At 42.8% G+C, this 23,738-nt stretch overlaps 1 protein-coding gene across 1 annotated transcript in view; it reads right to left on the bottom strand.

The window, feature by feature from the left end:
- Positions 1 to 23,262, bottom strand: part of RNF38 (ring finger protein 38) — a 128,014-nt gene extending 104,752 nt beyond the window's left edge. The window contains exon 1 of the mRNA XM_060237030.1: positions 22,728 to 23,262. Coding sequence (XP_060093013.1) covers positions 22,728 to 23,247 — 520 coding nt within the window. The 5' untranslated portion in view covers positions 23,248 to 23,262. The remainder of the gene's footprint in view (positions 1 to 22,727) is intronic.
- Between the last annotated feature and the right edge of the window lie 476 nt (positions 23,263 to 23,738).

Here is a 23,738-nt window from a genome sequence, read left to right as displayed (position 1 = left end):
CCTAAGAACAGTTGGTAGGCACCAGAAAAGGTGTCAGTGAGTGCCCCGGTGCCCATGGACTACACTAAGGACTCCTGAGATAAAGCAAGGGCAAAGAGGGCATTCATGTGCAGAATCTAATGCATTTGTCATTAATTTCTCACTAACCTGCTCTTCACTATCCTCTGCCTAGATTTTACCTATTATTGTCCTCTGCCTAGATTTTACCTATTATTGATCAGGCCAATAGTACTATCAATTTTGACAGGGAGAAGAGAACAGTCAGGGAACCTCATTTCAGCCCTTCACTGAGAGCCAGCTTACAAAAAAGAGCCTTGTAATTTCTTGGAGGATTGGCTATATCAGGGGTGTGCAAAGGAGCTCCTGCTAGAATTCCACCCCTGAACCCTCTTCTCTCAAGTTGCACTGCAGCAGTGGCACAATACAAATCTCTCCATGTACCCTATACCTCCTCTTCCCTCCCCCAGACATGCCAGATCACAAATCCCCAAATCATAAACTGTTTCAGGAACATGGTGGTTCGGTTGGTTCATGGTTCATTCTGTTAATACAATCAAACATAACACAAACAAAAATAAAACACTATTTTATTGTTCTGTACCCTTTCCTAGTTAAGAACGGTGGACTTTAATCTGGAGAACAAGGTTTGATTCCCACCCTACACATGAAGCCAGCTGGGTGACCTTGAGCCAGTCACAGCTCTCTCAAGTGCAGTTCTCTCAGAGCTCCCTCAGCTCCACCTACCTCTCAGGGTGTCTGTTATAGACAGAAGAAGGGAAGGCAATTGTAAGCTGCTCAGACTCCTTCGGATAGTGAAGAGCAGAGTATAAAAACTTCTTGCCTGCCCCATTTACAGTAAAACATGCACAGGCGTAGAGAGAGAGCCACCATGGAAGATAGAACAAGGTATTATCATGTCAAAGTTTAGTGATTTTACTTTTACCAAACTGCTGTGGATTATCATTTCCATTTGGGATTGGGAAAAAATGCAACATCAACTTTCTGCTTGTAAACAGAAAGCACTTCTACAAAATTACAGCACAGAATCAATATTCTGCAAAATTCCTCTTTTGTGGTGCCTTTTCCTTCCATTTCAAACAGGTAATTGAACTACAATATAAAGGCAGAACCATTTATATAGCATTTTTTAACAGAAGCATCATATAAGAAGGCTAAGGAGGGACATGATCGAGGTCAATAACATTATGCATGGGGTAGAAAATGCGGATAAAGGGAGCTTCCCTTCCCCCTCAAAATACTAGAAATCAGTGGAGTTGGTGGGCAATAGGAACCCAATGAAACTGAAGGAAAATAGGAACGGGACAAATAAAAGGAAATACTTCTTTACCTCCACTGGCAGTAAATTCCACAGTTTAATCACTCATTGAATAGTGATGGCCATGAACATAGCTTAAAAGGAAGTTAGATTCACAGAGAAGTCTATCAATGGCTATTAGTAAGGGGAACCTCTATATTTAGAAGTAATAAACTTCTGAAAGCCAATGCTAGGTGGGAACATCAGAGGAAGGCCTCTATACCCTGTTTGTTGGTCCTCTAAGGCTGCTGGTTAGCCACTGTGTAAAACCTGATGTCAGATTGGTGGACTACTATTCATGTTCTGAATAGTAGGGCAATTCATGTTCTGAATGCCCCGTTCAGATTTTAACATTACCAAGAAATGGTACCATGCAAATCATATTCCTACTAATTCCAGATAGGCAGAGACAAAAATACAGCCCTTAAATACTTTAAAATAATGTTTATGGGTCTGCAAGACTCCTTTTCAACTATATTCTTAATTATAACTCTACTGAACAAACCAGCATGACAATGGGAAAGGTTCTGCCACACTTCCAGTGCTTCTAAGCACCTGGATCTCTATTATTTGGGGATCCAGTCAAACCACAATCTAGTAGCTTTCTTTTTTTCCAAAAAAAATCTACAAACACAAAAAACATAACACATAAACCACAATCAGTTACAATATTCTAAATCATACATAGAACATATTCAATCATCTACAATCATCTAGATTTTTGTAGGAAAAGCCCAGCAGGCACTCATTTGCATATCAGGCAATGCCCCCTGACATCAAATCAGCCAGAACTGCATTCCTGTGCATTCCTGCTCAAAAAAGCCCTGCAGATCATACACAAAACATATGCTGCAGTCATCTATATCAATTATTGATTGAGTCATATATAGAACTTGCACTCTAGATTTTTCACGTCTACTTAAATATATCAATTCTCTTTTCTTATACACATATTTAATAATTTATTGTTACAAACATATATTGCCTGACTCTTATCATTTTCTATTTTATTTCTAAATTATTCCTGATTTTACTATATAATTAAAAATAATTTCCATTTTTTTCCTGAAACCCTGAGATCAACCTATTGTGTATATAAGATGTTAATGTTGTCATTGTTGAATATTCATTTAATTTATTCTTCCATTCTTTCAAACCTGGGGATCTTTCTGCCTTCTGTTTTGCTGAAAATACTATTCTTGCAGACGTCACCATATACTTAAAATAATTCACAGTGTAGTTTTGTAATATTGCTTGGTAAAACAAAGATTCTTGATTCTCTCCTTAAAGGGGGGGGGGGGGGCAGCACCTTTCTGGTGCCAGTCATTTTCAGCTACTGCACCAACAATTTCTGAGAATATTCTCTTCAAAGTGGCTGGTAAACTTCCCCTATATTTTACTTACTACTAGTCTCTATAAATTGTTTTTGGTTAGCAGACTATGTCTTCATTTTCATTTCAAAGGGTTTATATCTGTTTTTCTTTTAGTGCCTGAGCACCTAAGGTGCACCTGCCCTCTTTAAAATGCTGGGGCAAGAATTTTGTATCAAAGGGTCATGATCAAGTGCTTCTTCCGCTTGGAAGAGACACCTGAAGTTAGATTTCCAGGTCCGACTTGTTAAATCTAAGTACAACAGGCTCAAGTTTCACTTTTGAGTCTTAAGTCAAAACCTCCCAGAACTGTCAAGTATTCCAAAAGTTTTCTGTGGCATGCAGTTCTTTCTCTGTAGATTCTGGGCATATTCTGCTGTTGACCTTGTCTGTGCAGTCCCCATTTCATTAATGGGACTGTCTCTTTTGCTGTGCGCCCGTCTCATTCACCTGAACATTTTCTATTCATTTGCGCAATAGAGCTTCCTGTTCACTTCTGCCTGGTCACACACATCATAGTCCGATGCCAATCATTCTACCGTTCTCTTTCTCACCCCCCTTCCCATTTCTTCTCTGAAAATGTAATCAAGGAACGCAAGCTAAAGTCATATAGTAGCACTATAAGATTATATTGTTTAGACTGTTTTTAGATTATTTAAATATTTAATTGATAACTGTATTGAATTGTATTATCTTGTTTTATTGTTTTAACATGGCTTTTGCCATGTCCTGTAAGCCGCCCTGAGCCTGCCTTGGCGGGGAGGGCGAGGTATAAATAAAATTTATTATTAATATTATTATTATTATTATTATATCAAGTTATGCAACATTTGCCCTGTATATCTGAATAATACAGAAGGTAAATCAAATTTATCATTTAAGTTTTCATGTTTAGAGTGTACATTTATAATGCATGACGGCAATGTACATGTGCATTAAGACCAGGAGCTTCTCTGCATCTTAAATTATAATATGCTAAATGTTATGGTTTGGTCTTAACTACAGTGAGTGCCACTCCATCCCACACTGTTAGAAAACTGGAATTTATTTCCCAAACACTACCATACAACACTAAGCTCTGATTCAGACATTAAGTTCCTTTTTACAGAAAAACTCTTCCAAAGAACAAAAAAAAAATGATTACATGGAAGGAATTGCAGTAGTGGCCATGTGAAGCTGCTTTGAACTTCATGAGGGCAAAACCATTCTAAATGCTAGTCAAATCACAGGCACAAAGAGATTCTGTAAGAGAATTTTTGGTGTTGGATTTCTTAGGCTCAGGCAAGACACAAGTCTTGGGCAAAGACCAATAACAGGGTGGCAGTTTTGGCCTCCTGCTTACAGGCCAGGAGTGGCCAAGCTGTGGCTCTGGAGCCACATGTGGCTCTTTCACACACATTGTGTGGGTCTCAAAGCCCCCACCGCCCCATCAGCCAGCTTGGATAAGGCATTTTTCTCTTTAAATCACTCCTCCAAACCAGTCTGCAGCTGTGAGAACACATTTAAAGTTAAAGTTGCTTTCTTTCCACCTCCACCCCCAATCTATTTTCCTCCATCCCTCCCTCTCTTGTGGCTCTCAAACATCTGATGTTCATGTCTTGTGGATTTATTTTAGGTGGCTCTTGTGTTAAGCAAGTTTGCCCACCCCTGTTATAGGCCTTTGGTGAGGGGCATCTGGTGGGTCAGGCTGTGAAACAGAATGCTACTCTAGATGGCCCAGTGGTCTAATCCACTACAGCAGTGTTTATGTTCTAATCTTGCCACATGAAATGAGAAGCAACCCCAAGCAACACAACTGATGCCTGCTTTCATGCAGCCAAGGAGAGGATAACTGTAAAACAGTAAGTGTTGCTTTACTAAACTAACATATCTAAGCCCATCCTTCTATACATGTTCCTTCTCCCCTTAAGAGTTTTCCCAGCCACCTACAAAGGAGTCCCCATGCAAAAGTTGGCTTAGTTAGAGATTGCAAACCAATCATTAATCAGGAAGCAGCGTAACACAACCACTAAGGAAGATCTCTATCCAAGCTTTCCGCACACATATTTCCTTCTGCGCACAGCTCCCAGTACAGAGGCGCATCCAAATGCTACTGCCTGGCAATGAACAGCTCCAGAATCAGGAATGGACAAGAACCAGAAACAAAAAAGAGAACCTGGATACAAAAGACAGCTACAGAAAAGCATTAGGGGTGTGTGTCTGTGTGTGTGTACACACATGTGTTGTGGAGGAGACTTCAACAAACCCAGGTTACAGTCACAAATAGGATACCCTGTGTCAAGCATCCATTTCCTACTTACAGTACCACAGTCCTGGGGAGCTAGTTATCATAAAGTTAGTTCAGTCAGCTCTTAAGTAAGCAGCAACAGTTTAATCAAGAAGAAACAGTCACAAACAGCACAGGCAACTCCATTTAATAGATACACTGTGGCTGAGTTAAACACATCCCCTTTAGTCGGCAGCAATCCCTCCGATTGGTCACTCCAGGATCCTAGAGAGTAATGGAAGCATGCTTCAGGCTCAAGTCTACCAACACTGAACACAGCAAATACATAATACTAGTAATATCTAGGGGTTTTTTGTAGCAGGAACTCCTTTGCATACTAGGCCACACCCCCTTGATGCAGCCAATCCTCCTAGAGCTTACAGTAGGCCCTGTACTAAGAGCCCTGTAAGCTCTTGGAGGATTGGCTACATCAGGGGTGTGTGGCCTAATATGCAAAGGAATTCCTGCTACAAAAAAAGTCTTGCTTTCCCACTGCTTGACAAAGTCTTCATGGCAACAGGCCGCTGCAAAATTATCTCCCAGTGAACCTCCACACCGTCTCCTTGCCTGTTCCCCTAATGTCTACTTATTACACCACCTGCTCCAGGTACTTGCTGCTGCTCCTTTGGCAACAGATGGCTGGACCCTGTACACACTTAGACTCGGGTATCTTAACAGCCTGGACATCAGCTGCAGAGGTGTTTGAAACAATCAAAGGGAAGATCTCCAAGAAACAACGAGGATGAAGATCTTGGCAAGATGCAAGAGCAACTTTCATTTAAAAGCACCTTCAGCTGGGGAGCAAAAGACAAAGGGGGGGAATGTATAACATAAGTGACATTTCAGTTCTTCCTGTAACACAAGTAGCAAGGGGATAGGTGCAAAAATGGAAGCAGTTATTTGCAATTAAAATGAAGCTCGCGAAGGCTGTGTACGACCAGAGTGTTAAACCAGGAGCTTTAACAGATTGTTCTCATAGGCAGCAAACTCAGTTTTCTCCCATATTGGTGGGAGCTATGCACTAACAATTCAAAGGCTAATTCATTCACCAGTCTTATTCTCCCCTCTCCCAAGCTTCAAGCACGCTGTCCACCTTCTCTGGCTTTTAAAAAAAATAATCTCTTGTGTATTTAATAACAGTTACTTTTTCATCTTAAGAAGAGACAGCACAATTGTGGTTTGTTTAAGTTACAGAACTACCCAGGTTATGGAGGAAAGATAGGCTGTGAGATCACAACCAATTTTGTATGCAGACAAACTGTTTTCCATGAGCTTGACTCAGGAGAGAAAATTCCTTGTTTGACAAAAGTAGAGTCTCATGCGGATACCCAGAATGGCTTCACTGTTCACATTCTTTCATTTGTATGAAGCCCTACGTTCACATGTCTTCCAAAGGGATGACTCTCCTCTCTGACACCATCCCCCTAAAGAGCTTTGGGCGTCATTCACCACTCCATGTTTTGCTCCCAATGGAAGGGGAAGCTGTGTTTCGTTCCTCATATTGCAGTCCTCTTCTGTGAAGTTTGCATTGGAAGTCCTGATAAGATTTAAGTACTCTGCATCATACATGCTAATGAAGAAAAATTAAAAGACATGACACTGGCAGGCAGGGCTTTTTTTGATGTGGGAATGCACAGGAATGCAGTTCCAGCTGGCTTGGTGTCGGGGTGTGTGGCCTAGTATGTAAATGAGTTCCTGCTGGGCTTTTCCTAAAAAAAAAAAAAAGCTCCACTTGCAGGCATGAAGACCTTGTTTGCTGAGATTAGTATTTTGGAAAACACTAATATATAATATATACTTTGGGGAATATGCATCTGTTCCAAGCGCATTTATAATTTCCATAGCATTACCCATGTGTCCTTGGATGGTAGAGGGCCATCCTAAAATTCACAAGGAATTTCAGATATGCTTTTGTCCCTGTCCCGCTGCTTGCATAGATGGTACAACATTGTCATACCCACTAAAACTTGCTACTTTCTTCAAAAATGAACTGAAGCAAGAACTGTTTTAGAAAAGATGTTTGAATTAGCAATGAAAGGAAAGTTCCCAAAATTGCACCAGCTAATCCTCTTGTTTATACAGATGAGACAGAATCACCAGTATAAACACAGAGCATGAGCATCCTGAGCAGAGTTACTCCAAGTCCACAGAAGTCAATAGATTCAGACAGGAGTAACATTACACAAGATTGCACTGACAGGCATTACCAGACTGAGCTGCGAGCCAAGAAATCCCTGGTTTAAAGAAGCATCATCACCAATTAAGCTTAGGGGTTAATAATTAATTGTATCTGCATAAGATTGAAGCAATAGTTATGAAGGGAACAAATCATTCTTTTTGGATGATGCATGCAGGGACCGTGCTATGCAGCATTTCAGATGAGGCATTCATACACAAACACATCAAAGAGAATGCTAAGGCACCTCTGGCTTTCAGAACATTTGCATTAAAAAGAGGGGGGGGGTGTTAATCATCATCTTCCAAACTGATTTTAGCAACAGTACCCCCTGATTAATCTGTTAGACTAATTGATAGCCTTTGGATTAATCTGATTAATATTATGCAGCCATGCTGAAGTCTCCAGGGGCCTTATGCAAGTCCTCAGTCACATCTGTAACACCGGTAATAATATTGACTTCTCTCTTGCTCACACGGCTGTTATGAAGACAACTGCGCTTTGGTGCTTTGTGCAGAGAGGATTCCTGAAAAAATGCTGAAGCTTGCGATCCCAGTGAAACATGACTTTTCACAGACATCAGTATACAGTAACAAGACCCTGCTTCCTATATTTTTCATTTTATGGGCATTAATATTTTAGCTGTTTTAACTAGCCAGCTACTTCACCCGTGGATGTAACTATGTATCTATACTTTGGGAATAACAGAACTTACCTGCATCCCACTAGGCCAGTTCCAAAACCACATATATAACTGAATTTGCCCACAAAACTAGCACATCTTCCACAAAGACTAAAGCCTTGTTAATTGCTGTTGATTTAACAAATTTCTTTGATAAGCTCAAGCCAGGGTCCTGTCTTGCACTCAGCAGTCATTTTGTAGGAAAAAGAGGTGCTGGAGCTCATTAGCACAACTTATTTGCATATGCCACACACCCCTGACATCACTGGAAGGTGTACTAAATTATATCAACTCAGCATTTACTTTAAAATGCTTCTTGGATTATAATTGCCATAATAAAACCTTACTCCCATCATACTTTTTAAATTACTTTCTCCTATGTGGCCACAGTGGCATGATGAAGATTCCCATCTGTTTGCTTTATACGTTTTGGTTATTTTTCCCATTTTTTTGTGGAGAAAAATATTAGAAACTTTGCAAGATCTTAAAGAGTTCAGCAAAATTTTCACAGGGGGTTTGAACAATGGAGCCCAGAAGCAAGTATTGGGGGGGGGGTGTTAAGAGAAAAAGAGCACAATAAAATTTAGAGGTTCCAGAGCTCCTCTCCTGTGAGCTCCTGCCCAAAATGAGGTCTGCTTGCACTACCAGGTTTGAAGATTTTTTTTTTAAAAAAATGGCTCATTTGCCAACCCATCCCAAATGTATCAGAGAACAGCTAAAGATACTAGATTTATATCCCACACTATACGCTGAATCTCAGAGCGGTCACAATCTCCTTTACCTCTCCCCCCAAAAAACAGACACCCTGTGAGGTAGGTGGGGCTGAGAAAGCTCTTACAGCAGCTGCCCTTTCAAGGACGACTCCTGCAAGAGCTATGGCTGACTCAAGGCCATTCTAGCAGCTGCAAGTGGAGGAGTGGGGAATCAAACACAGTTCTCCCAGATAAGAGTCCACGCACTTAACCACTATACCAATCTGGCTCTCTCATAAGCAAGCAGACTGAGTAAACCAAGGATCCCATGGTTGAGACTCCAGAAGAGTGGAATGCACAGGCAGGACTATCAGCACAAAGGTGCTTCCAGTCAAGGGTACCTATTCACAGCTGCACTCCCAGCTCTTTAGCTATGCGCCTACTGGCAATAAAAAAAGGAGATGGCCAAAGCTGGTTGCAAAAGTTAGCCAACAAGAATTGTTACTATTTATCTGCTCATACTGTACCAATAGCCTTAAAAAAAGCTTTCCTTCCAACTTAGAAAAGCTTCACTTCAAGGTCACCTGAAAGAAACCCTTGCTCCCTGAAGACAAACGGCAACTGAAACACCCTTCTCTATGGCTGCCACAATGTTCAAACGCATTTATTTATTAAGTCCTATGCATTTCAATAACTTTCATATCCAGGTGCACCTGAACAGTTCACAGCATGAATACCGTTGCTTGTGAATGTAATAAGCAAGCTACAACTTTCCAACCTGCTTTTATTATTATTTTTTGTTTGCCATCAAGTCATAGCAACTCCCTAGGGTTTTCAAGGCAAGAGACGTTTGGGTAGTTTGCCATTGCCCGCCTCTGTATTGCAACCGTAACATTCCATGGAGGTCTCCCAAATACTAACCAGGACCGCCTCTGTTAGCTTCCAAAGTGTCCCCTCTAAGCTGTGCACACAAGTGGCCACTCATTATCTATGCCAATAAAGGTATTTGGAATTGGCCACTCATTAACACAGCAGCAATCTGGAGCCATGCAGGATCTTGCACTGCCCATTGCCCATTTTAAGATTACAGCAGCTATACTCTGCTCAGGATGTGAACTGCTCCACACGGGGGGAGGGTGGAAATTAGAGGGAACATTGCTTCTGAGATCCAACAAGATCAGGCTAGACTCAGCTATCCAGGCCAAGATCAGCTATATAAATATATTAATGTACACTGAGAGCTGAAGCAAATAGTCTAAGACACGGGTGTCAAACATGCAGCCTGAGGGATGGATCAAGCCCCCGGAGAGCTCCTATCAGGTCTGCAAGAAACTCATTGTCACCTGCTTCCTTCTCTCTCTCTTGCTTCCTTTTTCATCACAGCTTGCTTTGCCAGACTTGCTCAATTGCACAAGAGCTGCAGAGCAAAGTCTCTGTTTTCTCCATAGGCAGACCAGCACACGAAGCAACTTATGAACAAAAGCTCTTGATGCCCAACCATTCCATGTTTTCCCCCTGGGTCTTAGGCTCAAAGCATTGACCACGAGATTTCTGTAATGAATGTCAATAAATTGAAAGTAGGTTCACAGCTTATTTATTTATTTATTATTTTCAATTTATAGTGCACCCATTCCCATTGTTGTTACCCGCATTCTGGGCGGGTAACAACAATCAAGAATCAATAAGCTACAATCAATAATTAATGATCAAGAATCAATAAGCTTACAGACTCACACCTGGACAGCATACTCAAGATTGCTACAGCACAGACATCATCTCCGGATTTCGATGCAATAATTCAGAGCAAGAGGCGTCAATTATCAGAAACTGTCAAATAAACAAAATATTGCAAGAGTCCTCATCTTTAAAGGATATTTTATTTTACGTTTTTAAAAATCTTTAATTGTGTTCATCTGTGTCCTTTATATAGTTTATATTTCCGTAACCTGGCATTACATTTTATGACACACATGGCCCAGCCCAACACGGTCTCATTTATGTCAGATCTGGTCCTCATAAAAAATTAGTTCAAAACCCTTAGTCTAAGATCCGGCACACCTGGGTTCAAACCCTCTCTCTGTCATTGTTGGGTAGCTTTGAGCTAGTCACACACTCACAACCTAAGCTAACTCACAGGGTTGAGGCAAGTATAAAAATGGAGAAGGGTAGAATGTTGTAAGCCACTTTGGGTCCCCATTAGATAGAAAAATGTGGTATGAACAACAGAAATGAGTAAAAGTTTTCTTTTAGCTCTTTAGAGGCCATCATTAGGCAGGTCTCAATCAAAATAAAGAGACTGTGACACAGAAAAGAACCGACAATTCAAGCTGTGTCAAACCCAGCTGAACTCTGCCATGAGAAATTCTACTTCTGCATTTCAGAACACAGTAATACATGAAGAGGACAGTACCACTCCCACTGCCTTAGGCCTGATTCAGCAAACCTAATGGATTCTAGACTCCCATTCAGATCAATAGGAGCTACAGACTTGCTTAGTCTAACTCACTCACCCAGCTTCAGCAACATAAGCTGATATGTCAAGGGGTGGTGGTGGGGGAAATCCTAATATACACAGAGTGAAACGAACAACTCTGCCTCCCTCCCTAATATTTCATAATAATTTACCGTACAGAAATAGATCTCCTCAATTATGAAATACTCCTCTGTCTGCAGATTTTATTATTCATAGACACAGCTAGTTTAACAGTGCAATTTATGTTACATCTGTCGAATGCCTAAAGTCTCAGACACCGGCTTTCATTTTCAGAAATGTGCTCCCTAAACTGGAAACACGATTAGCAATACATGAGGTGAGCTTATGAATTATTTCAGCCGTTTGCCATCCTTCATCCTCAAGTGTTTTGCCTGTATTTAAAAGGCAGTACTGCAGACTTCAAGCTTAGTATTATCGCCAAGTTTTAACAATCTAAGACCAACTTCAGAAAATGCAATTAAATCTACCAAGCCTCCCCATCCAACAACATATACAGCAGGACAAGGCGTATTCATTGACACAGAGCAATCCTTAGCAGGCCTATGCAGAAGTACATCCCACTTTATTTGACGGGACTTCCAGTCAGGGTACTGTTCTTAGGAATGCAGCCATAAATTGCTAGTCAAGATACAGGTTAGTTCAGACCTGGATGTACATCACTTGCAATCTCAGAAACTAAATCACAAAGTACTATGGGAAGTGACGTAAAGACTCATGGAGTTCTACTTGTGATCAGTGTTCCCTCTAAGCTGAGTTAGCATGAGCTAGCTCACAGATTTTTAGCCTTCAACTCACACATTTATGTCTTAGGTCAGGAAGGATGACCCCAGAGCACACTAATTTATGCAGTAGCTCACAACTCTAATGCCAGTAGCTCACAAGACTCTGCAGCTTAGAGAGAACATTGCTTGTGATTATTCAGTGGTCATTTTGTCAACAAAAGAGGTGCCGGAGCTCATTAGCACAACTCATTTGCATATGCCACACACCCCTGACGTCACCGGAAGGTGTACTAAATTATACCAGCTCAGCATCTATCTTAAAATACTTTTTGAATTAGAATGGTCATAATGAAACCTTCCTCCCATCATACTTTTAAAATTACTTTCTCCTACGTGGCCACAGTAGCATGAGGAAGATTTCCATCTGTCTGCTTGATATGTTTTGGTTATTTTCCCATTTTTTTGTGTGTGTGTGGGGGGGAATATTGGAAAGTTTCTCAAATCTTCAGTAAAATTCTCATGGGGGTTTGAACAATGGAGCCCACAAGCAAGTATTGGAGGGGGGGGCAGAGAAAGAAAGAACACAATAAAATTTAGAGGTTTCGGAGCTCTGCTCCTGTGAGCTCCTGCCCAAAAAGCCTGTGATTATTCATTCACAAATTCAAGCCTGGGGAGGGATGGTGGCTCAGTGGTAGAGCATCTGCTTGGTAAGCAGAAGGTCCCAGGTTCAATCCCCAGCATCTCCAACTAAAAAGGGTCCAGGCAAATAGGTGTGAAATCACAGAATCAGAGTTTGAAGAGACCTCCGGGGTCACCTAGTCCAACCCCTTGCACAATGCAGGAAATTCACAACTACCTCTCCCCACATGCCCCCAGCGACACCCGCTCCACATCCAGAAGAGGGGTGGGGGGGAAGCCTCCAGGATCCCTGGCAAACTGGCCTGTAGAAAACCTGCTGCCAGGCCCCCAAAGCAGCAAACAGCATTTCCCCGCTGATCAAAGCTTCATCTAGTCAGCCAACTGCAAGCTGAGAAGCCCAGAGGCAAGGCAGAAAGGCAACTCCCCCAACCTGGCATTAACAGTTATGCTACTTCAGAAAACAGAATTCCCATGTGGTTGCGTTAATCATGATATATACATGCATGTGAGTTGGGCCTATGAGAATCTAACATGCGGGTGTACATATTTCTAAAGCACATTAGATCCATTAGCTAGTATGAAGAGTATGAATCCGCAAATAAACATTTATTTATTAAATCTGTACCTTACACTTCCTGTCAGGAGCCCCGAGAGACAGACAGAATAAACAGTTTTTAAAAAATAAATTAATGGAGTTGTCCAGCTATGTTTCAGAAGAGTGAAGTCATAATTTGGTCCAGTTCGTATCTCTCAGCCTATCAGCAAGCTTCACAATCCCAGCTCTTGTCAGCCTACCACTATGTTGTCTACACGGTGTAGACCGATCTACACTGCATATATTACATAAGAACATAAGAGAAGCCATGTTGGATCAGGCCAATGGCCCATCCAGTCCAACACACTGTGTCACACAGTGGCCAAAATTTATATATATATATACACACACACACACACACACACACACACACACACACTGTGGCTAATAGCCACTGATGGACCTCTGCTCCATATTTTTATCTAAACCCCTCTTGAAGGTGGCCATGCTTGTGGCCGCCACCACCTCCTATTCTCAGTAGCTGCATGAAATAAGGTATACAACATGCTTCTGAATGTTAATTTTTTCAGTGCATATACACAGTTAGTAAGAGCATTGTCATTTCTTAGTTTTAAAAAAGCAAAAGCACTTAAACAAAATGCTGTTCAGTTTAGATGCCATATTTATGCCTATGCAACAGCCCTGGCTAGGCTGATCTCACATCTTGGAAGTTAAGCAGGATCAGCCATGGCCAATACTTGGATGGGAGACCACCAAAGAAGATTAGGGGTGCTATGCAGAGGAAGGCATGGCAAACCTCCTCTGCTCATCTGCCTCAAAAAACCCATGGTCCTGGGGTTGCCATGAGTTTTTTGTGACTTGACAGTGCAGTTATTACAATACATTAGTAAATGCAATAAACTCATGGCACACAATTATTATAATACACAAGAAAATACAGTAAACTCTCAGTTATACAAGTTTCTCATTAAGGAGTTGTTGCAGACAAAATTAATGTATTAAGACCAGATGCGCCCTGAACACAGGAGACCAGTGTTCATCTACTAAAAATCAATCACCATTCTTTAAACCTGTTCAGGCACTGATGCACTTAAATTATTACGACCAAGAAAACAATGTTTAGCTTAAGAGACTCATGAGGCTGTCCAGCACTTCAGACACTGACTATGTTGGAAGTGTCAAATTTAAGAATGCCGTTGGCCATAAAAGCTGCAAAGACTGCTTTTCAGTTACAAAGAACGCTTTTAAAACAGTGTAATAGTGTAAGCCTAACATCTACAACAGTTAAAAACATACAGCATCTGTCGAGACGGTTATGTTTTCCCGAAATTTTTAATTCAGTGCATTTTAGATGAAAGTCTGATTCCAGTGACACTTTTAAGCCCAACAAAGATTAATTCTGGGTATAAACGTTTGTGTGCATGCACACTTCGATCAGATACGGTAATGAAGTGTGCATGCACACAAAAGATTATACCCAGAATTAAATTTTGTTGGTCTTACAGGTGTCACTCGAATCAAACTTTGTCCTGTTCCTTGAGACCAAGACAGTTATCCACCTGAATGTATTTTAGATGGTTTACAACCTTCAGATGCTGGAGTATGTGTATTCAAACAGGGCCACAGGTCCTTCAGATTGAACACATTCAAACTAAAGCAATTGTTTGGAAAGACAGTGTGGGGAAAGATCATGAGAAGCTATCTATGAATACAATCTCATATGTACATCAACAGCACTGGTTCTTAATCCATAATCCACCACTTCACGCAAACATCCCGAATTTATTTACATAAAATAGGTCACATTCCCCACTGACCACACAGTTCAAGGAGGCTTGAACTGTGTGGTCAGATGTGACCTATTTTATGTAAATGATTTTATGTAAATGATGTGCTGCAGTTAAGATATATTTTTAAAAGGAGGGAATAAAACAGCTATACAACTTTTTCACTTTCCTTATGAAACCAACTGCACAATGTCCACATAAAGGAATAGCCTTACTTTTGTACAGAAGGCAAACCAACCCTTCAAATCTTGTGAATGGTGTTGTATAATGCTGGAGCAGCCACTGAAAAAGTATAACCAATTTGTGGCCACAGGGAGGTAAGGAGACATCCTTGGGGCAATCTTCAAGCTGGTGAACAGGCTTATAACCAGTTGAAAATACACATACACACAAACCAAGGAGATGGCAGGAGGTTTATCAAGCCCTTAGCTGACCACAATATATATATAGACAGTCACTAGTTCTGCATGGATATTCTTCTCATTCTACCTTCTGCCTTTTCTTAGAAAATACAGCTGTGGCTATAGAAGCAAAATGCTTGTTATGCCTCAACCTGTCTCTTAAGATTGGGTCCTGGCACGAAAGAGATGTCAGCTGCTCAGCTCCATCTCCCGTTCCAGTGGCCCCTTGCTAACCCAGCCACCGCAGATGAAGATGGACACACCTCGTTCTGGGAGCAGGTGCAGATTTTTCTGCTGCAAGCAGAGCTGATGTCTCCCTACCCTTGCTCTTTTTCTCTCTGACATATGTACCTGGCTACAACTACAGCACAGATTTTTTTTACTCTTCCCCCACTTGGTTTGAGCAAGCTTCTGGGCTTCTTCAAAAAGAAAAACCTTTTCAACACCCAGCATATTTTTTCCTTCAAGCATTGATTTAGCATCTTTTTAAAGAGCCCCGTGGCACAGAGTGTTAAGAGCTGCAGTACTGCAGTCCTAAGCTCTGCTCACGACCTGAGTTCAATCCCCAGTGGAAGCTGGGTTTTCAGGTAGCCGTCTCCAGGTTGACTCAGCCTTCCATCCTTCTGAGGTTGGTAAAATGACTATCCAGCTTGCTGGGCGGAAGCGTAGATGATTGGGGAAGGCAATGGCAAACCACCCCGTAAAAAGTCTGCCGTGAAAACGTTATGGAAGCAACTTCACCCCAGAGTCAGAAACGACTGGTGCTTGCACAGGGGACCTTTCCTTTCCTAAATAGCTTCTCCAAGGATAACAGTAATTTGCACAGAGACACAAAGAATACTTGTGGCCAGGATATTAACTGCAGTCTCCTCAGTCCATATTCAACATATGACTGTTAAGTTCAACGTTCCCTTTAAGCCGCAGAGTCTTGTGAGCAAAAATTCTACTTTGTGAGCTACTGGCATTAAAGTTGTGAGCTACTGCATAAATTAGTGTGCTCCTGAGCTAAGACATAAATGTGTGAGCTGGAGGCTAAAAATCTGTGAGCTAGCTCACACTAACTCAGAGGAAACACTGGTTATGTTGTAAGCTGCTTTGGGGGAAACTCTGGAAAAGCAGCTTTAAAATGTTCTAAATTAATAATAAAGCACGGTGGCTCTTTATGCTGTGTCATAGTCTCATGGTGATATTGCTCAAGGCTATATCTTTAAAGAGAAGAAATATGAAAAGTTTAACAGTTGTCTAATAAATTGATTCTTCGAAGTGCATACAGAGGGGCCATGATCTCAGCAGTGAGCCTGCCACAGAGGCATACTTTTAATTTTAGACACACATGCTTTTTTCTCACCTGGACTGGGTTCAAGGAAAACCTGTTCTTCTGGTTTGTGGGATAAACTAGAATGACACATCACTGATTGGCCACCCATTGTGTCAGTCATAAAGCCACATCCCACATTCTCTGAGCAGTTGCTGAAACTTTTTTTTTTTTTAAAAAGCTTTAACAAAATAAACTGTGGAGCAGATAACCATGCCAGGTGTTTCAAGGGGGGAAATACAGAGAGAGAGAGACCTGAAGAATATGGAAGAGAGGAGTGGGAGAGAACAGTGCCTGTCCAGAGATTATACGTGCAAGAACTCAAGCAGAGAAAAGTAAAGCAGTAAGTCCCACACCATCACCTGTCTGAAGGTACATCTGTATGTTGCTCTTTCAGCAGTCTACTCCTAACACTTACTTAGATGGGTTTGGCTGTGTAACTTCAGTGTACAAATATTAGTCACCAAATAAATGAAGGATTCAGGATGACAAAAATAACTGAATGCATGTTGATCCTCAGCTCACTCTCCTCTCTCTAAAAAAAACCCCACTGCATTGTGAGTCAAACTGGACTATGATACTTTGATAAGGAAATAGAAGTATGTTTTAAAGCTTTCAATGTTGATTTTATGTGCTCCACGTACCTTGCCAAACGTGTGGGGAGGGTGGACTGATTTAAATTTACTCTTTTGCTGTAACACAGAAACACAGCTGGATATATATCTATGTGTATTAGCTCATCTAACAGAATAATGTCTAATCTATAAAGCAATGCTTCTAAATGATCTTAGAAATCTGTTTCCCACCACCTGCTATCTGTGCCCCTTTTAACTAGAGATAACCAGTGACTAAACCTGGGCCCTTGTGCATGCAAAACATGTGCCCTACCACTGAACCACACATATTCCTGAAAAGCATGCATACTAACTGGTTGCTATTAATAATTAAAATGTAGCGTAACCATATACTACCTTCATACAAGCTTAGGAGCGTAATAGTTCTATGATCATATACCCTGCATGCCTTTTGCACTGAATCAGTATTTCTGTTTAGACAGGGGAGAACTGTAAAATTAATGGATTTCTGTTAGATTGTCTTCATACACCTGCAAGGTCACTAAGCAAGATCACTCTGTTGAACACTTAAGTGCCTTTCCAAAAGGTGTTGGTAGTTACTGGGCAGAACAGCATGCTTCCAGGAGACCACAAATTTATCTCCTTGCTTGGTTAGATATAAACAGTCAGAATAGAGAACTGAACACACTACAAATGTCCTACAAATTCAAAATCATCCAAGTGGAGTCAATGGATTATTCTTAGGCAGCAGGAAACACCACTCCTACATCTACAGCGCTATGATAATTTGCCAGTTCTTAGGCCCAGAAGAAAATCTACATTGGAAACAAAGATACTTATGTTTGACCTCAAAAGTCAATAGCCAGTATTTTCCTTCATTTACACAAAAACAGATTTACAATGTGGGCTTGGGTCATGATTTCAGTATAATATTATAACATGTATAGACTTCAGAAAGATTAGGGCATAACATTTAGATTTCACAAGCTATTTTTAAAAACACACCCTTCAGGACAATGGGAAAGTTAAAAAAAAAACATATTTCTTTTTAAAACCTGCAATCTTTTTTATCCACCCACCATATGGATACACTTCCTCTAGCACTGTACCACTGGATATACGCCCAGTTTGTACTTTTCTGTCGGATTTATTAAAATAGACAGTGTTAATGATTCGGAAGGAGATCATACCTGTCCCTCCCTCTGTATACTAACATGTTTAAGAGGAAAAGGGAAAGAAGGAAGAGAAAGAGAGGAGGGGGATATTATCAGATATAAAAGGGGCTCCTTATTCTTCACCTCTGTACAGAGGGGGAAATTTCAGCTGCATCAGATGAACTTACTAAAGAGGCACCACTGAAGACTGAAACAGACGTGAAGGAGATTCATGATCAGGTCTCCTAGTATCTTTTTCATCCATTTTAAAGTAGATGCATGAACATGCTACTTTGACTAAGCAAGAATGGGGGAAATGAACATTTAAAAAATGCATGCTCAGTGATCTGTCCTGCTGGGGGAAAGAAATACAGGCACCAAACTCTACCACAGCTTCCCTAAAATTGAGCCAGTAGCCAGTTCTGAGGCCAATTTAGATAAGGAAAACAGGACACAAGGAGGAAGGCTTGAACACTGGCTTACCCTAGAGTTGCTAGGCCTGTGTAGGAAAACTTTGGGGGTTTGGGAGAGGGTGAGGTTTGGGAGGGGCCTCAGCATGGTACAATGCCATAGAGTCCACCCTTCAAAGCAGTCATTTTTTTCCAGGGGAGCTGATCTCTGCCAGCTGGAGATCAATTGTAAAAGCAGGAGATCTCCAGGCCCCACCTGAAGACTGGCAACCCTAGCTCACCCAGGCCCTACTTCTGTGATCAAACCAGGTGGTTAAAAGTAAAAAATGCCCTACATCACCCTGGCTGCTTTGATTCTCACACCAATTTTTAATGCAAAGGTTTATGGAAGGCCATTCATAGCCCAGGGACAAATTAAGGGACGAACATTGTTTGTTTCAAGGGAGGACCAGCAGTGATCATGGATCTCATTCTAGCAACCACCAATCTTCATGCTGGACAGGACTGCATTCTTCAAGCACCTCTCCCAAGTTATTTGGCACATGCAGAAACAGTCATGCAAAGAATCTTGCTGCTTCCAAGCATCTTCAAAGCCCAGTATGAAATGAGAGGTTGACCCCCTCCCTCTCTCATAAGCCTGCCAGACATATCAAAGGACTCGGGCAATAGCAAACAGTTGCTGGTTACCACAGCCAGTCAGAATTGATAGATTTCTGATTGATTTACTCCATAGTCAAGTAAGCATCGCAGACCAAAATGATTTAGGAATAAATTATTATTGTACCAGGTAGGTAAAAAAATATAACTGTTTTATTTACACTTGTATATACTACTAAAATAATCTCGTGGAGCAGAGTGGTAAAGCTGCAGTATTTCAGTCCGAGCTTTCTGCTCACAACCTGAGTTCGATCTCGGTGGAAGCTGGATTCAGGTAGCCGGCTCAAGGTTGGCTCAGCCTTCCATCCTTCCGAGGTCGGTAAAATGAGTACCCAGCTTGCAAACCACCCCGTAAAAAGTCTGCCGTGAAAACGTCATGATGCGATGTCACCCCAGAGTTGGAAACGATTGGTGCTTGCACAGGGGACTACCTTTACCTTTTTATATTACTAAAAATAGAAAAAGCTACAACTGAATTCTTAGTGTAATAAGACACTGTTAACTAGAAGCTTATTGGAATCCTTTGAAAAACACCTCCCCTCCCCCAAGCATTCAAGTACAGTGTTTGAAAAGTTACATTAGGTTTTCCTACTTAGGTTCTAATCCTTTGCACACTTACTCAGAAGTAATTAACTCACTGGGATTTGCACACGAGTAAACTTGCCTAGGCTTGTCACGCACATGCTATTTTCTTCATACTGATGATAACCCTCAGCCTGAAGAACTAATCACATTTTTTTAAATAACTGTTATCAGAATTATTTACTAATATTACCAGCAAAGCCTCAAAACTATGGCTTGTTTAAACATTAACAACAGCTCAAGTACTGTAGCCAGAACCACTTTTCTGTCTGCACATTCCAAATTCTGTCACATATTTTGCTGTTTTGTTCCATGTTACTTCATTCAGACTTTGTAGTATTTATGCATTTTAAGTATGCCTATTTTAAAGTATGACCATCTTCATTTATTTATTAAACGTTGGATGGAGAACATTCTTTCTCATACATGAAAATATTGTAAATAACTTTTCACATCAGGAAACAAGCCCCATTTCAATATCAGAAATCAATCACTTGACACAAAACTAATCCAAGAAAAGAAGCTGTATTTCAAAATGAAAAAGAAACCTTTCTCAGGTCACTGCAATTCTACTTAGACATACAAAAAGAGCTTGTTTCACTGAAAGAAATACACATATCCTCACTTACTGGGTTTTTGGGACATAATAATCTAGTTGATGTATGTTAGATTTACAAAACCTTAGAGCTGGACTAGGCAACATTCAGGGTCATTCTATTTCTACAACTGCAAATTCACATTTTTTTAAAAAAATCAAGAAAGCCAGCAAAGGATAAAAAACCCCTATGAACATACAGACAGAACCTTATTTTCAAAGGAAACTGCATCTAAAACAGTCAGCTTTTAATTCAAGCAAATAAATAAATGTCTAATAAAAAGAACAAGACCTGATAAATGTTTCCGATCTGACACTCAAGCAAACAGGTAATATCACAATGATTGTAGAATGAACTATTTAATTCCTCACTTTCCAACCATTAACATCCTTATAATATTTACAATAGTCTAATTTCCTCCAGCACACACACAACAGAACATGAATGCAGGGCCTGGATTTGAGACTCATTGACTTTTAGCCCTGGAACAGGATCATGGAAGAAAAACGTTTACTACTAGAAACTGCAACACAACAAAGCCTCTTGTAAAACTTGGAGGAGTGCCTTTTCCACAATACTGAATAATCCTAACCAGCCCACCCACATCTGGATTAAGAATAAAGATCAGTCATGGAAGAGAATGAGACTTCCAGAAAGACTTAAACCACAGTAGCCTTAATTTCAAATACATTTCAAACAATAAATTCAGTTTTGTATATTTAAAAAAATCTACCTTTAATTTAAGACCATGCTAATTATGGGCATCCCAGAATATGAAGATGACTAATTTAGCTATAGTACTGAAAGCCCTTTATTGTTTTTTTTTTAAAAAACCCAAGAGTCTACAAACATCCTGTGAAAAGTAGGACCAACATTCAGCGTTTCAATAGAGACATATCATAAATTGAGAATACGATGAAAACTAAAAAATGCAGCTAGCAAAACTTGAAGCAGCGTCCAAAAATTCTGATAGCTAATCAACAGCACAGGAGCTTACATTTACATACTTTTCCTGTGCTTGAGCCTGTCTCAACCCTACAAGAACTGCAAACATACCATCGTTTGATCCAACCACATGTAAAAAGTGTCAGCTCTTAAAAAAAAAGTGTTTGGCTGTAGATATTCCAACCCCCCCCCCCCCCCAAAAAAACCCACTCTTATGTAGCCCATTGAAGCCCTTCAGGCTTTCTGAGAGAGTTGGGCCCTTGTGCATTTTTTGATGCCAACTCATTCCAGAGGCATCCCCAGCAACAGCTCTGGATAACTTTTTTTTTTGCACACATCTGGGAAGATGACTAACCACACGTGTTCCACGCTGAAGTATCAGCAAGCCCTTCTCCCACGCAGGACACACACACACTGTATGACAGAAGCAGGGCCGAGAATAAGCCCTTCCCCAACTGTCTGCCCCCCTCTCTCCAGAGGAAAGCAGTCAGCAAACTCCAATTGCCCTCCCTGTGAGGCAATCCACGCACACCCCCATGCTCCTCGCCAGCACATGTGAACAAATGCAGAAGACAGCCAAGCACCGCTGGGAAGCCTACCCAACTCCTAGGGAAAGGCTTGCAGAAATGCGTCTGCTGTTATGGGAAAGCTTCATCCCTCGCTCCACCCCAGGCTTCTTTCCCACCCACCCCTCTTTGAATTCCCTCACCCACCCGCCCCAAAAGCAACCTCAAGTCTTCTGCGGTTTCCTCCTTGAACTATCACTCTTTTTTATCTTTTCAAAACAGTTTAGAAGGCTCCTGCTTTTTTGGCAAGTCTGGGAAACTTCTTGAGGGGATTTAACTCCCCCCCTCCCCTCCTCACGCTCCACACACAGAGAGAGTAATCTCAGGCACGACCTCCCGGGGAGAACAAAAAAACACCCAATCTAGGACTGACTAACTTCGAAGTAAACCTGTCAAGCCTTTGAAGAACTGACCCTGAAAGCGAGCAACGCAACCCTGAACACGCCTCCTCCCCTCCCTCCCACCCCCCCAATCACTCCTAGGAAGTTGTGGCCCGTTGAACTCGGTGGGGGACTTAACTTCCAAGTAAACACTGGGGGGTGTTGTGTGTGGGAGGCGGTGAAGACCTTCCCCAAACCTCCCCTCCTTCCGCACAGCCTCCCCCCACAAGCCTTCGTTTTGGCTCAGCCTTAAAAACACACACCAATCAGCCGGGACTGTCAAGCAGAATTCCCCTCTGGGGCTGTGGGCGCAAAGCCTGCTCCAAACACCCCCTTCGGCCTCCAAGGGCGTCCTTTCGCACACGGCGTCGCCCCCTCTCCCCACAAACACTGCAAGTCTTCCCCCCACACACAAACGCCCACCCAACCGCGCGTGGGCCCCATTACCTGGGGCGGGCGCCCTGGCTCCCGGCGGCGGGGCTCGCGGGTGGCCGTGCCCGGCGGGGCTCCCTCTGCCTTGGCTGCGGGCTCCCAGCTCGGCCAGGCTGGGCCCATGGAGATGCGGTGGGGCTGGCGGAGGAGGGAGCGGCGGCGGCTGGAAGTGCGCGGCGGCCGCCGCGGTGGCGTTGGCGTTCATGGCGAGGAGGCTGAAGAAGCCCGAGCGGGACCGGGAGCGCGTCCGGGGGGGTTCGAGGGGCGGCGAGGGTGGCGGGGGGAAAGGCTGCCGAGGGGGTGGCGAAGCAGGGGCGCCGGAAGGAGCCGCCGCCGTTCTGCCTCCTCCAGCGCCGCAGCCCGCCTCTCCGCCGGCCTGGCCGTGGCGGTGGGGCTCCGTGCGCTCCTCGGCCCCGCCGGCCCCGGGCTTGGAAGGGTCCCGCAGGCGGGCGGAGGCGGCGAAGGGGCGGCAGTCGGGCGGCGGCTGCTGGTGCTGCTGCGCCGCGCGGGGGTGCGAGTTGGCGGCCACCGGCATCCGGCCTGGGCTCAGGGGCCGCTGGGGGTCCGCGACCAGCCCAGCCTCGTTTTGGAAGCCCCGCTGGCGGGGATCGGGGGGCGGGCGGTGCGCGCGAGGGAAGAGAAAAGACGCCCTCTCCCCTCCCCTCCCGCGAGGAGTTGCGCCGCTGAAGGCAGCCGGGCGGGCTTGCGAAAAATGGGGGAGGAGGAGAAGGAGAAGAGGGGGAGGAAACTTCCTCAAGAGGAGGAGCAGCAGCAGCCGCGGCGGCGGCAGAGGAGCCAAAGTACACCGGCGCTGGGGTGGGCGGGTGGAGGGAAGAGAAGGGCGCCGACGCCGCCCGGTAGCGCCCTTTACCTGCCCCTCAAGGCGGCCAGCCCCGGGGAAACGAGCCGCTTACTGACGGGGAGGGCCGCTGGGGTGCAATAATTCAGGGCAATGGAGAAAACAAAGGTAGGATCCTCGGGAAACGCGGTGGCCGCAGCAGCAGCTGGGCGCCGCACCGCCTTCCT

The sequence above is a fragment of the Heteronotia binoei genome, chromosome 4 (assembly GCF_032191835.1).
Source record: "Heteronotia binoei isolate CCM8104 ecotype False Entrance Well chromosome 4, APGP_CSIRO_Hbin_v1, whole genome shotgun sequence".
NCBI classification, from domain to species: domain Eukaryota; kingdom Metazoa; phylum Chordata; class Lepidosauria; order Squamata; family Gekkonidae; genus Heteronotia; species Heteronotia binoei.
Note: the sequence above shows the minus strand (reverse complement) of the source record. Positions and strands in the feature narration are given on the sequence as shown.